The 12,895-nt window shown below is 46.6% G+C and overlaps 1 protein-coding gene across 1 annotated transcript in view; it reads right to left on the bottom strand.

Moving 5' to 3' along the window:
* Positions 1 to 12,895, bottom strand: part of LOC144268795 (antigen WC1.1-like) — a 58,883-nt gene that overhangs the window by 18,144 nt on the left and 27,844 nt on the right. Inside the window, exons 3-4 of the mRNA XM_077824036.1 lie at positions 4,142 to 4,456; positions 3,583 to 3,897 (exon numbers count right to left, since the gene is read on the bottom strand). Coding sequence (XP_077680162.1) covers positions 3,583 to 3,897; positions 4,142 to 4,456 — 630 coding nt within the window. The remainder of the gene's footprint in view (positions 1 to 3,582; positions 3,898 to 4,141; positions 4,457 to 12,895) is intronic.

Below are 12,895 nucleotides of genomic sequence, written 5' to 3'. Positions count from 1 at the left end.
GTTGGCTGGCCATTAAAATTAATTTTCTCGTGAATTATTTTCCCACAGGGCCCTGGCCACTTTGAGTGCCCAGGATGGATAAATCGGGGTTGTGCAGCATTAGGCTGTTGCTTCTATGACCCCTGCCTCATTCACTTTAGAAACTGGAAGGCCTGTGGAGAACGAGGAGGGGAGTGCAGGAAGAACTAGGATGCTCTTGTTTCGAGCAGTGACCGTCATTCAGTCGAGCTCAGTTCTGTTCCTACCTCTGCTGCAGACTTCACAGGTGATACTGTGCAGGTCTCTGAAGCCAGTTTTTATGGGGTCTGATTTGCAGAAGTACTGAGTATTCACAACTGCCGCTAGGCTCAAGACAAGATGTGGCTGCTCCGCTCTTCTGCAGTCAGGCAGCGAGGTCGGGTGGAACGAGCACAGGGCTGCGAGTCAAAACACTGAGTTTTATCCTGTCTCCACTGATGACTCACTGAGTGGCCTTGGGCAAGTCACTTTGCTTTTCTCTCTCCGTTTTACCGTTTGTAAAATGGAGCTGTGACATTGTACTCTGTATGCTTTTGTGAAAGTATGCTGATGAGTGTGAATATAATGTAACTGAAATATGCTTAATGTAAAAGGTCTTTTGTAAGGTATCATTACAACGATTATAATCTACTTAGTGTGGTCATCCTATTTGTACAAATGTATCACTCGTGTATCTGAAACTAGAAATATGAAATATAACTCTGAGGTCCTATTGTAGTTATGCACAGTGTGAGCCATTCATGGTGGTTTGGAATCTTAATGGCTCCCATTAACCAGGACAATCGACTGTAGATGGCTCTGTTTTACTTCTAAATCTTCCTGTATACTGGCAAGCAGGTAATGAAATCTTACAGTGACATGTGATCATGGCACCTAAACTCGAATCCACCTTTAACCTGGTGCTTTTCCATTGAAAAGGAGGGGTGGGAACCCAGAGAGGAACAAAGGATTCCCGCCTTATGCAAAAGATATATAAGTGAGTGGAACAGAACAAAGGGGGTGGCCATCATGAGAAATCCCCTCGCTACCACCTGAGCTGGAACAAGGGCTGTACCAGGGAAAGGATTGTGCCCAGACTAGGTAGGCATCCAGTCTGTGAAAGAAACTTATTGAAACATCTCTGAAGGTGAGATTTTATCTGTATTCGGCTTAGATTTGCGTGTTTTATTTTATTTTACTTGGTAATTCACTTTGTTCTGTCTGTTACTACTTGGAACCACTTAAATCCTACTTTCTGAATTTAATAAAATCACATTTTACTTATTAATTAACCCAGAGTATGTATTAATACTGGAGGTGGGGGGGGGTGGTAAACAGCTGTGCATATCTCTCTCTCTCTCTGAGTGTTATAGAGGGCGGACAATTTATGAGTTTACCCTGTATAAGCTTTATACAAGGTAAAATGGATTTATTTGGGGTTTGGAGCCCACTGGGAGTTGGGCATCTGAGTGTTAAAGACAAGAACACTTCTAAAATTGCTTTCAGTTAAGTCTGCAGCTTTGGGACACGTGCTTCAGACACTGGGTCTGTGCTGGAGCAGACTGGCATGTCTGGCTCAGCAAGACAGGGTGCTGGAGTCCTAAGCTGGCAGGGAAAGCAGGGGCAGAAGTAGTCTTGGCACATCAGGTGGCAGCCCCCAAGGGGTTTCTGTGATCCAACCTGTCACAGGAGCTAATAATAATACTTCCCCACCTACTTCCCTGGAGTTTGGTGAGGCTTTATTAATGTCTGGAGAGTACTCTGAACACATAAAACTCTGCAGAAATGGTGAGTACTCTGGAGAATCAGGCCCTGAGGGTCTCAGGTTGCAGCCCAATCACCCCAAATAAGTCATGAGTTGGGAATTTGGGCTTTAATCGTTGTAAGTACAATTTTCAAAAGCACCTAAATGATGTAGGAGCCTAAGTGCCATTTTCAGAAGTGACTTGGGCAGCAAGAGGGAGAAGTCTGTATGGTTCTTGGGCTCCTACGTTACTAGAGAAAATAGGATTTAAGTCTCTAAGTCACTTAGGCCTTTTGAAAATGTTATTCTTGGGCTTCTAAGTGCCTAAGTCACTTTTGAAATGGACCTCATAAGAGTCTGCTATCTCCTGGGGTGTTATGAAGACAAATTCATTAATGTTTGTGGTGCATTCTCACACTACTGTAATGAGCACAATAGAAAAGCCAATGAAGAAATGAATAATTCTGTATTCAGTGCAGTGTTTGTACGGTCTGTAGAGTGAATAAGGCCCTGGGTCAAAGCTTGAATGATGAGGATAAAAAGAAATATTCTACAGCTCCTCCATCCCCTGAGCACCATCCTCCCTGTGCACTGAAGGAGGCAGGAGCTGGGGGTAGGTAAGAATAATAGGATATGTTCATGCAATTAGACTGTATCATAATGTATATGCAGAAGGGAGGGTGGGGGACTGAATTAACATGATATAGATAACCTTAATTCTGGTATTTTCTAATTCTTGTGCCTTTGGCTTTGACTAAATGAACTAAATAATGCTGTTTATTTATTTTTATAAAAGCTAAATATTAGAGAGGGTCAACAACCGAAATTTTTTCCTGTGAAGTATTTTGAGTGCAGTATTTCAATTTTTAAACAGATCTGAGATACTGGGATGTGGAAATGGAATGACAATTTTTGTTTGGACTCTAACTAAAATATTGATTCATTTCAACTTTTGGTAAATGAAACATTGAATTTTCCATTCCAGGTTTTGGATGTACAGGTTTGCCACTTCCTCCCCCTTTCTATTATTTCACACGATCAGAATATTAGGACTGGAAGAGACCTGAGGAGGTCATCTAGTCCAATCCCCTGCTCATTTTTTCTTCCACTGTAAAAAGTTAGAAAAAGGTAAAAATGTGTAAGAAAGTAAGAAAGCAGGGGAAAAAATCTTTGGAGTTTTTTCAATTGGAAAAGTGTGAAAAAAGTAAAAAAAAACCTCAGTGAGTGAAAGCACTACTTTCTCTGTGGTGGGCTACCAAAAATACACCAAGGAACTCACGTGGGAGAAAGGAAATGCTGATTTTCAGCAGTTTATAATTCAGCCAAACCTGGAAGGAATCTCACTGCAGGAGGAGAAGGCACCTCCCTGGCCCCAGCACTGACCCCTTCCCAAATTGCAAAGGCTCCAGCCATCAAGGAAGGTGCGAGAGCTTCTCAAGAAGGTGCCGAGAATATTTTATCATAGGAAGTGTGAAGCAAGCTCCATATTGGGAGTCACTACCAGCTCCCCCTCTAATTAGTATTGGAGAAGGCTGGGGACAATGAATCGGTGACATTGATGTAACCCGAAGGACAAAGTGCTGCCCCTGCTCCGCTGCCCTGAGTGAGGACAGAGTTGCTGATGTTTTTACTGGAGAATCCAGGGCTTTCCCCACTCACAACTGTTCTTTTCTGATGATATTATTGACTTAAATGTTATCTTTAATACATTTACTGTTATTTTCTGTGCTTTAGGATCTAGCTCCCCCTCCCCTTGCTGTGTCCTGAGGTTCCCCTGCTCTGGGGCAGCATCACACACTGAGGGGCAGGTGTCCTTAATCCAGCATCTCTCTTGCACTTACCTGAGCAAATCACACCGGCATCGTTGTTGTGTGAGCACGGAGAGGCCCCCAGGGCAGTAACAGAGCAATGGCCCAAATGGGTTTCAGTCCCTTTGCAGTGAAATGTGTCTGTCCAGACAGAGCCAGTTCCCTTCCCAAAATACCCTCCTCCTGGGTTTGATACAGCAAATCCGCAGTCGAGCTGACGACAGAGCACGTTGGCGTCCGGTAAATCCCAGCGTGAGTCACAGAGGGTTCCCCAGGCACCAAGAACCTGGATCTCCACCCTCCCTGAGCATGCTGTGCTGCCGTTCACCAGCCGGAACCCTGTGAGCCCTGGGGAGAAGGGAGAAGGGGTTTAGAGAGGGAGCATTTAAGATATTTTATATTAAATAATAAAGAAAAGGAAAGTTGGGGGGATTGAACCCATTCCCATTATATTGAGTTATTTAGGTTTTACTGGAAGCTGATAGCAGCTTTGTTATCCCAGCTCCCTACAGAGTGAGATCATTTTTTTTGCTGCACCCTACTCTAGAATACACACGACTGGGATTTTAGAGACATTGTGCCAAATTCTTACGTGTGCATATGACACTTGCATCATTTGCATGTGAGCACGTCTGACTTCCGTGTGATATCCTGGGACAGTACATGAGGTGTAACTCATTCCCTCCACACTGGAATTCCTCAGTCCAGATTGGTCCATGTCCTTCTCGGAAATGAGCTCCTCCTGGGATAGATAGAGCTGTTCCACACTCTAGTCCATTACAGATGACACTGGCAGCTTTGAGATCAAAGTGTGCATCACAGATTGTAGCCCAGGTGTCTCCATGTCTTACTTCCACACGTCCTGAGCAGGCACTGTCCTCTCCAACCAGCTGGAGCTCAATGTGTCCTAGAAAGCCAATGAAGGATGAAAATTACAAAGGAGCCTTAGGGAGTTAGGTGTTCCACTGCCTTAGAACTTTGGCCAAAAGCCCGTCCTGGTGCAGTGGGACAGTGCAGGCAGCAATTAGACATTTTAAAAAAAACAATGTACAGCAAATGGAGAGAGGGGAATTTAATAGCAATCGATATACATTGGAAGTTCTGAGATGTAGAAAATCAATAAGGGAAGCTAAAGCTATCAGGGAAAACTCCACAGTTGGCAGGGCTAGGAACAATAATGACCATTTTTTTCAGTATATTAGGAGTAAAGACAAACAAACAAACAAATCCTAACAAAGGTGTAGCCCATTACAAATGGAGATGGTAAAATAGTTTATAATGATGCAAATAAGGCAGAAGTGTTCAATAAACATTTCCGGTTTTGAATAGAAGCAGGATGTGTATTCAAAGTATGTGAAGAGGGTGAACCACTCTGCAGTCTGTTGGTAACTAAGGAGGATGTTAAACAGTATCTAGTAGGGATAAACTTTTTAAAAAAATCATCAGGCCTGAATATCTTATAAAATCTTGGAATAAATAGAAATGTAGGACTGGAAGGAACCTCACAAAGTCATCTAGTCCATCCCCCCACACCAAGACAGGTTTTGTATACCTAGTCCATCCCTGATAGATGTTTGTCTAACTTGTTCTTAAAAGTCACCAATGATGTGTGTGACGGGTTCGGTCACAGACACCCCCTTGGGACAGTCACCTCACATTCTGAAATTACCTCTGAGCCCATTTTCCCCACCAGCTTGGGACTCCAGAACCCTGCCTTGTTGAGCCAGACATGCTAGCCTGCTGCAACACAGACCCAGATCTGGTCCACACCCCAAAAGCTGCAGACTTCAACCAAAAACTGCTCAGCAGCAGTACCAGATTTAAGATGAATTTAAGATGGATGTCATATGAGACCTCATTGTTCATTACCCACAGGCTGGCCCACACGTACACAGGAAGGCTTGCAGGTAAATAAACCATCTACAACCAATTGTCCCAGTCAATCGGAGCCATCAAGATTCTACACCACCATAAATGGCCCACACTTTGCATTATTACAATAGGACCTCAGAGTCATACTTCATATTTCTAGCTTCAGATACAAGAATGATACATACATACAAATAGGAGGAATATATTCAGTAGGTTATAACTTTTGTTATGATGCATTACATGAGACCTTTTGCATAAAACATATTCCAGTTACATCATATTCACACTCATAAGCATATTTCCATAAAACATATGGAGTGCAATGTCACAACGGGGATTCCACAACCTCCCTTGGTACCTTGTTCCAGTACTTAACTATCCTTATAGTTAGAAAGTTTTTCCTAATATCTGACCTGACTCTCCCTTGCTGCAATCTAAGTGGATTACTTCTTGTCCTACCTACCCATTGTAGAGAAAAAGCCCAAAACTGGACACACTGCTCCACCGGAGGCCTCACCAGTGCTGAGTACAGCAGGACAATTACCTCCTGTGTCTTACATATGACAATTCTATTAATAAAATGCAGAATGACATTTCCTGTTTTCAAAACAGCATCACCCATTTCAGTCTGTGATCCAGTATAACCCCAGAACATTTTCTGCAGAACTGCTGCTTAGTCAGTTATTCCCCATTTTGGATTTTTTGCTTTTGATTTTTCCTTCCTAAGTCTAGTACTTTGTAGTTGTCTTTACTGAATTTTAATTTACTGATTTCAAACCAATTCTCCAATGTATCAAGGTCATTATGAATTCTAATACTCTCATCCAAAGAGCTTGTGACCCCTCCCAGGTTTGTGTCATCCACACATCTTATGAGTTTATTTTCTACTCCATCATCCAAATCTTTAATGAAAATATTGAATAGTTCCAGGCCCAGGAGAGTGATATTATTTATGTATCCATAGGAACACAGTGACCAGAGAGAAAAGTGTTAAGGCAACTAAAGGCCAACGGGAATATGTCTTACCTAATCCTCAGCATTTCCCTCAAAACCTGGGCTGGCCCAACCTATCCCAGGTACCTTTGCTTCTGGGGACTGGGTTTCAATCTCCTTCCCTGCAGACCCTGCCTCTCCCTCTCTGTTCATCAGGGCTCTCCTTTTCATAGTTCCCAAGCTCTTTGTTTAACTTTCTCACTTGAAGGGCCCCTCCCCTCTCCCAAGCTAGGGGGGTTGTGCCCAGCTTGGTCAGAGGCAAAAGTTCAAAGGCCTTGACACCCGTATTGTCAGTTAAGTCCCAGTGACTGGGTTCTCTGCAGCCATTGTCTGCCTTCCTGGGACATGTGGGGAGCTCCAAGCAAGGAGTTACTCTTTGAACCCTGGTAGGAAATGGCAAAACAGCAATAAAAGAAACAGAGGTACACATAATATATGTAAACATACAGATATTTCCCATGGTCTTCGCAGGGGTCGTAGTGGACAAGCAACAGAACTACAGGTCCCAGGGTGATGCTGTGAAAAGGCTACGGTGATCCTTGGAGGTTTAAGCAGGGGAGCAGTGAGAAGAGCTGGCTGAAATGCAGGATTTCCAGCTCACAGGAAATTTTGCTATTTCAAAACTTCCTGTGAACCAGAAATCCCCTTCAAAATTTCTTCTGGAAAAACCAACACATGGTGTGTCGGACATGAAATTTGCTCCCAGGGACACCAGCAGATGCTGAGTGACACTGACATTCTTGTCAGTTTCACAGTGCTAAGAGAAAAACAAAAATGTCAATGTCTCCTGCATTGCAGACTGCCTTGGACTGGGGACCCCTGGGCTTCCAGACTCCTGGGCCAGCTGGTGTCCCAAATAGGCAGCTGGCCTGGGAGTCTCAAAGCTCTGGGGTCCCCGGTCTGGGGCAGTCTGCAACGCAGGGCTGCCCCAGAGCCGCAGACCTTGGGAATCAGGATCCCATCCCAGGATTTCTAAATTCCCTGCTGTGGAGCTGGGAGCTGAGCCCTGATTAAAGCCGGGACTCCCTTCTCCATGGCAGGGTTGCCCTGGAGCTGCAGACGATAGAAGACCAGGGTCTCTGGTCTTGGGGCAGTCTACATGGTGCAGCTATCCCAGAGCAGCTGACCTGAGAGGACTGGGGTACCTGGCCCCAAGGCAGTCTGCATGACAGGGCTGGCTGGAGCCCCCCAAGCCAGCTGGCACTTAACCATGCAGGTTTCTGCCACAACCCTGCCTGTAGTCTAGAGAAAGTTCATTGCGCCCGACTCACTTTCATGGGAAATGTCCAGTTCAACAAACCAGCATTTTCCAATGAAGCTCTATTTTGTTGGATAATTTCTGACCAAGGGATGTGGTGCTGGCTGCTTCTGCGGGGCCTGTGGCACTACGGGGGGCAATCCCACGGGCCGGATCCAAAGCCCTGAGGGTCTGGATCAGGCCCATGGGCCATAGTTTGCTCACCCCTGACCTACTGACTTCAGTTTACAGCAGCACATGCTCAGCATTTCTGCAACCAGACCCCCACGGTTACAAGGGGGCCACCCATAAAACGAGGAACACACAATTAATGACCACCTGTGAAATATTTGGTTTCAGAGACTTGCCAAGCATCACATAGGATCTCTGTGGCAGAGGCAGGGAGAGAATCCCATTCCCCAGGGCAGGATTCAGCTGCCTTAACAAGAGACCCTCCTTTCTCTTTCTGCAATCCCCTGCCTCACACACAGCACACTTTGCAGTTTCTGCAACCAATGAGGCAGGGTCCTACACAGACCAGCCTCCTTCACGCCACAACCAACCCTGATTCAGAGCCCTGTCGAGCACAGGCGTAGTTTGACTGCTGTATCTGGGGGGACAGAGAGCGCACACACACACACACACACACACACACACGTGCATGCTGAAGCCAGTTATCTTGGCTCACTGACTCTCCCTCCCCCCACCCCAGCCTGCAGTGGTCTCTGGGCTGCCAGGGCTGGGGGCGGGGCAGGATGGCTCAATGGGTGAGCCCCAGCTGCTGCTGTCTGCTGCAGCGACCTGAGCTTGGGAGCTGTGGCCACTCCAGCACCGGCTCTTGCAGAGATGTTGCTGCTCTGGGGCCTCCCAGGGCCGTTGCAGCCGCCTCCCTGCTGGGGCTGCTGCTGCCGAGGGGACGCCACATGCTGGGCTCCCGCTCCCCGCTCCCATTCCTCTCTCTCCTTCTCTTCCCATCCCACCCCCTTCACCTGCCCGCTGCCCCGTGCCCCTCCCCCTTTCCCAGTGTCCTCTGCCCCCTGCAGGCACTCACCGCTTTACCGGAAACGGGCAGGCACTAGGACCCAGGCAGCCGTGCACAGCTGCAGAGCGACAACCCGGAGCAGCTACTCTCAGCCTCAGGAGAAGTGGCTCCATCCCCCCACATTCCCTGCACCGACCCCACATGTCCCCCCCAGGCCTTTCCTCTGCCAATGCCCCCCTGCACCCTCCCAAACTATGCCCATGCTGTCTGTCCCGTGCACTGAATGAGGCAGGGGTCTCATGGAGAAAATAGCTTTTTATCATGGAATTAAAGACGGTATCTTAACGCAGATGTACAAGTGGGCCAAAATAAAGTTACAAAGACAACTTTAATTCTGCATTTTGTTATTTTTTACAGCTCAACTTTGCAAACTTAACGTTCCTTAAAAGTAATGTTTTGTGCATAATTTCCTAGGTTTTTAAAAAAGCAAACTGAAAAAACAGAAGTTCCAAGATGCGGAATCATGTTGCCACCCTCCGGATGCCACCCGTCTCAGTTTTACCCAGACAGTCCGTTTTTTGGCTTCTGTGTCCGGGTGTCATTTAGGGTTGCCAGGTGCCTGGTTTTCGACTGGAAAGTTCGGTCAAAAAGGGACCTAAATGACACCTGAACCAAAAATCTGGTTTCCATGGGGCGGGGCAGGAAACCGGGTCATTAATCTGTGCCAGCCCCTGCTCAGCCAGGGCGGCTTCGTACCTGCAGGCCGGCTGCTTGAGACAATCCAGCGAGTGATGAGGGGAGAGGGGGAGTGAGCGATGAGGGCAGAGCCTTGAGGGGAAGAGGCAGAGAAGGGGCGGGGCCTTGAGGAAAGAGGTGGAGCAGGAGCGGGGCCTTGGGGGAAGAGGTGGAGAAGGGCGTTGCCTTGGGAGGAAGAGGTAGGGCAGGGGGTAGAGCCTCAAGGATCCGGTTACCAGCCATGAGAAAGATGGGAACCCTGTGACACCCACATGGGTCATCAGCAGGGTTGGAACCTTTAGATCCACCACAGAAACCACTGCCACTTCAGCTAATGGCGTAACTGACTGTGGTAGGAGGTTGTCATCTTCTTTGTGGACCAGCATGAGAGTGGGATCAGAAAAAATTTTTGAAGGGTTTGACAGATATTTGCTGGCAGCAGGGGAATGGCAAAACTCAGGGATCCTGGTTCCATTCCAGGCTCTGGAGAGGTGTGTGTTCTGGTAGTGACAGACCCGTCTTCCCCTGTTCCCCAAAGCCTAACCCCTTCTGCCCCATCCCCTCCAAGCAGTCCCTGTATCGGTCCTGTCTCTTCTCCATCCCTTGCTCTGTGTCCCAGTCCCATTCTTCTTGTCTACCCAGTGCCAGTCTCCACTCCTCAAGCTTCTCATCCCCAGGCCCAGTCTCCTGGACAAGCCAGTCCTAGACTTCACCTCTGGCTTCCTCTGCCAATTTCCCCCTGTTCTCTGTGCTGTTCCTCTGGGGTCCTCAGCTGATCTGTTTCTCACACTTATCCCTGCCTTGGGTTGTCCTGTCTGCCCCAAGCCCCAGTTCCCCTCCCTGGATGCCTCTTCCTGTCTCAGGGTTTCTCTCTACACACACTTAGCTTGTGTCAAACTGGGGTGTAAATTTACCCCACACTAGCCTGCTGCACACTCAGTGTCCGTGCGGACCAGCTGCTGCGCACTTACCGTTCCCCAGTGCTTGGAACCGGGAGAGATCAAAGCACACAAGGGAACTGCTAGGACTTCTCTTCGCTCCCACACTAAATCAGTGCCACTGTATCCGTGCAGTGGAGACGATTTAACACGTCTGGTGAAGATGCATTACGTCGATGGGTGAGCGCTCTCCTGTCCACATAATTAGTCCACCTCGTTGAGAGGCAGAAGCTCTGCTGGCGGGAGAGCGTCTCCCGCTGACATAGTGCAATGCAGACACTGCTTTAAGTTGATGTAAGTTATATTGCTCGTGGGGGGGGTTGTTTTCACACCCCTGAACGATGTAACTTACATCAACTTAAGCAGTAGTGTAGACAAGGCCTCAGTGCCCAGCAACACCATCCACATGGGCACCTGGTGCCTGGCAGGACAGAGCAGGGTAGATTTACACTCCAGCTTGCCACAAACTAAATGTTCATGTCGATCTGCTCTCAGTCTCCCCCACCCCACCCTGACTGCTTATTCCAGTCTCCTCGCACAGTTAGTCTTAGACTCCCCCCACACCCTGGTTCCTGATCTGATCTGTTTTTCCTCACCCACCTCCAGTTCCTTCCCACTGGTTCCCAGTCCCAGACTCCTCACCCAGTGTGGCATTCTATACCTTGGGGGAGTGTGCTGTAACCCCTATAATCCTCATTTTCATACAATTGTGATCTTACATATAAAGCATGCCTTCTAAGGTATCAGGGGAAAGGTTATGATCTGCTGAAAGTCATTTCTCTATTCATATATGTAGATCATTAATGCATATGAAGTTATGAGAATTGTGTAGTATGGTTGTCACTAAAACATGCTGTAAATTGGGGAATCAGCCAGATATGAGCTCCCGAGAGGCAACAGCAAGGAAAGTAACCATTGCCTGGGCGGGGTGTCAAACAACCAATCAACAGCCATTGTCCAGGAAGGGAGTTACAATGAATGACTCACCTGCATGAGGCCACACCAGGGGAATTGCTCAGTCTTGCTTGGAGAGATTCAGTAATGCTCACCTCACTCTGAAGAGCGGGGTCGGGGGAGGAGGCAGGGGCAAAACCATGGGGGCAGAAAGGATGGGGGGGAGGAGGCAGGGGCAAAACCATGGGGGCAGAAAGGACATGATAAAAAGAAGAGACATTTGCCATGCTCTTCCTCTCTCTTCCACCTACATCTACAGACACCACCACACCAAGCAACTGAAGCACTGATCAAAGGGGAGAGCCTGGCTGAAGAGTAACCAGGAAGCCTGTGGTGAGAAACATCTAAGTTTGTAAGGGCACTGAAAGTGTTAAGATCAGCTTAGAATGGGTTTTGCTTTTATTTCTTTTGACCAAATCTGACTTGTTATCTGTTATGTATTGACATAAACTGTGACTGTATAAATCATTGTTGCAACCACTGTGATACATTTGCACCAAATATTGTACAAAGGTTGTCTTGTGAGGTGTCTATGGAAAGGTTATGATCTGCTCGTTATGATTATGCTATCTGTATGCATGTATCAATTTTGTAGTTGAAATTATGAATATTGGCTATGTACTTGTTTCTCAATGTGTTTGATTCTAAGTAGCATTAAGAAAAGGAGTACTTGTGGTACCTTAGAGATTAACAAATTTATTTGATCATAAGCTTTCATGAGCTACAGCTCACTTCATCAGATGCATTGTTAGTCTCTAAGGTGCCACAAGTACTCCTTTTCTTTTTGCGAATACAGCCTAACACGGCTGCTACTCTGAAACCTGTCATTAAGTAGCATTAGTGAAGCATTTGGTCAGCTTCTTGAGAAAGGAATTTGCAGATTGAGTGCTCAATCGAGAAACACTTAACTAACAATGGACCTTGGGAGACTCCAATCCACATATGAGAAGTCTTCCTGAGATGTTCAAGGTGGCATGTGAGGAATGGCTGCTGCCTGCAAACTGAGTCATGCATGGACATGTGACTTACCCAGGTGGCTACAAACTCCATCTTGTTGCTGTGATTTTGCACAGGAGAACAAAGGGAAATAATATAAAAGGCCCTGGAAACCCCTCCATTTTGTCTTCAATCCTGCTTTTTTACTTCTGGAGGAACTTTGCTGCAAACTGAAGCTCCAAACAAAGGACTGAATGACCCATCCAAGCTGTGGATGTACTCCAGAGACTTGATTTAAACCTGCACTTTATTCCATCACTGCTACAAGCCTGAAAAAATAACTTTGCCATTACTGTATGTAATTGATTCCATTTAACCAGTTTTAGCTCTCATCTATATTTCTTTCTTTTTATGAATAAACCTTTAGATTTTAGCTTCTAAAGGATTGGCAACAGCTGCTTTTGTAATGAGCCAGCCAGTCCCAGTCCCTATTCAAGCCCAAATTAATGGTGTTAAAAGCCAGTAGGAGAACACTTCAATCTTCCTGGACATTCTATAACAGATGTAAAAGTAGCTGCACTTGAACAAAAAAACTTCAGAAACAGACGTCAAAGAGAAACACCAGAATTAAAATTCATTTGCAAATTTAACACCATTAATTTGCGCTTGAATAGGGACTGGGAGTGGCTGGCTCATTAC

Source organism: Eretmochelys imbricata, chromosome 1 (genome assembly GCF_965152235.1).
Source record: "Eretmochelys imbricata isolate rEreImb1 chromosome 1, rEreImb1.hap1, whole genome shotgun sequence".
NCBI lineage: Eukaryota > Metazoa > Chordata > Testudines > Cheloniidae > Eretmochelys > Eretmochelys imbricata.
The sequence above is the reverse complement of the archived record's forward strand: the minus strand, read 5'-3'. Positions and strand labels throughout refer to the sequence as shown.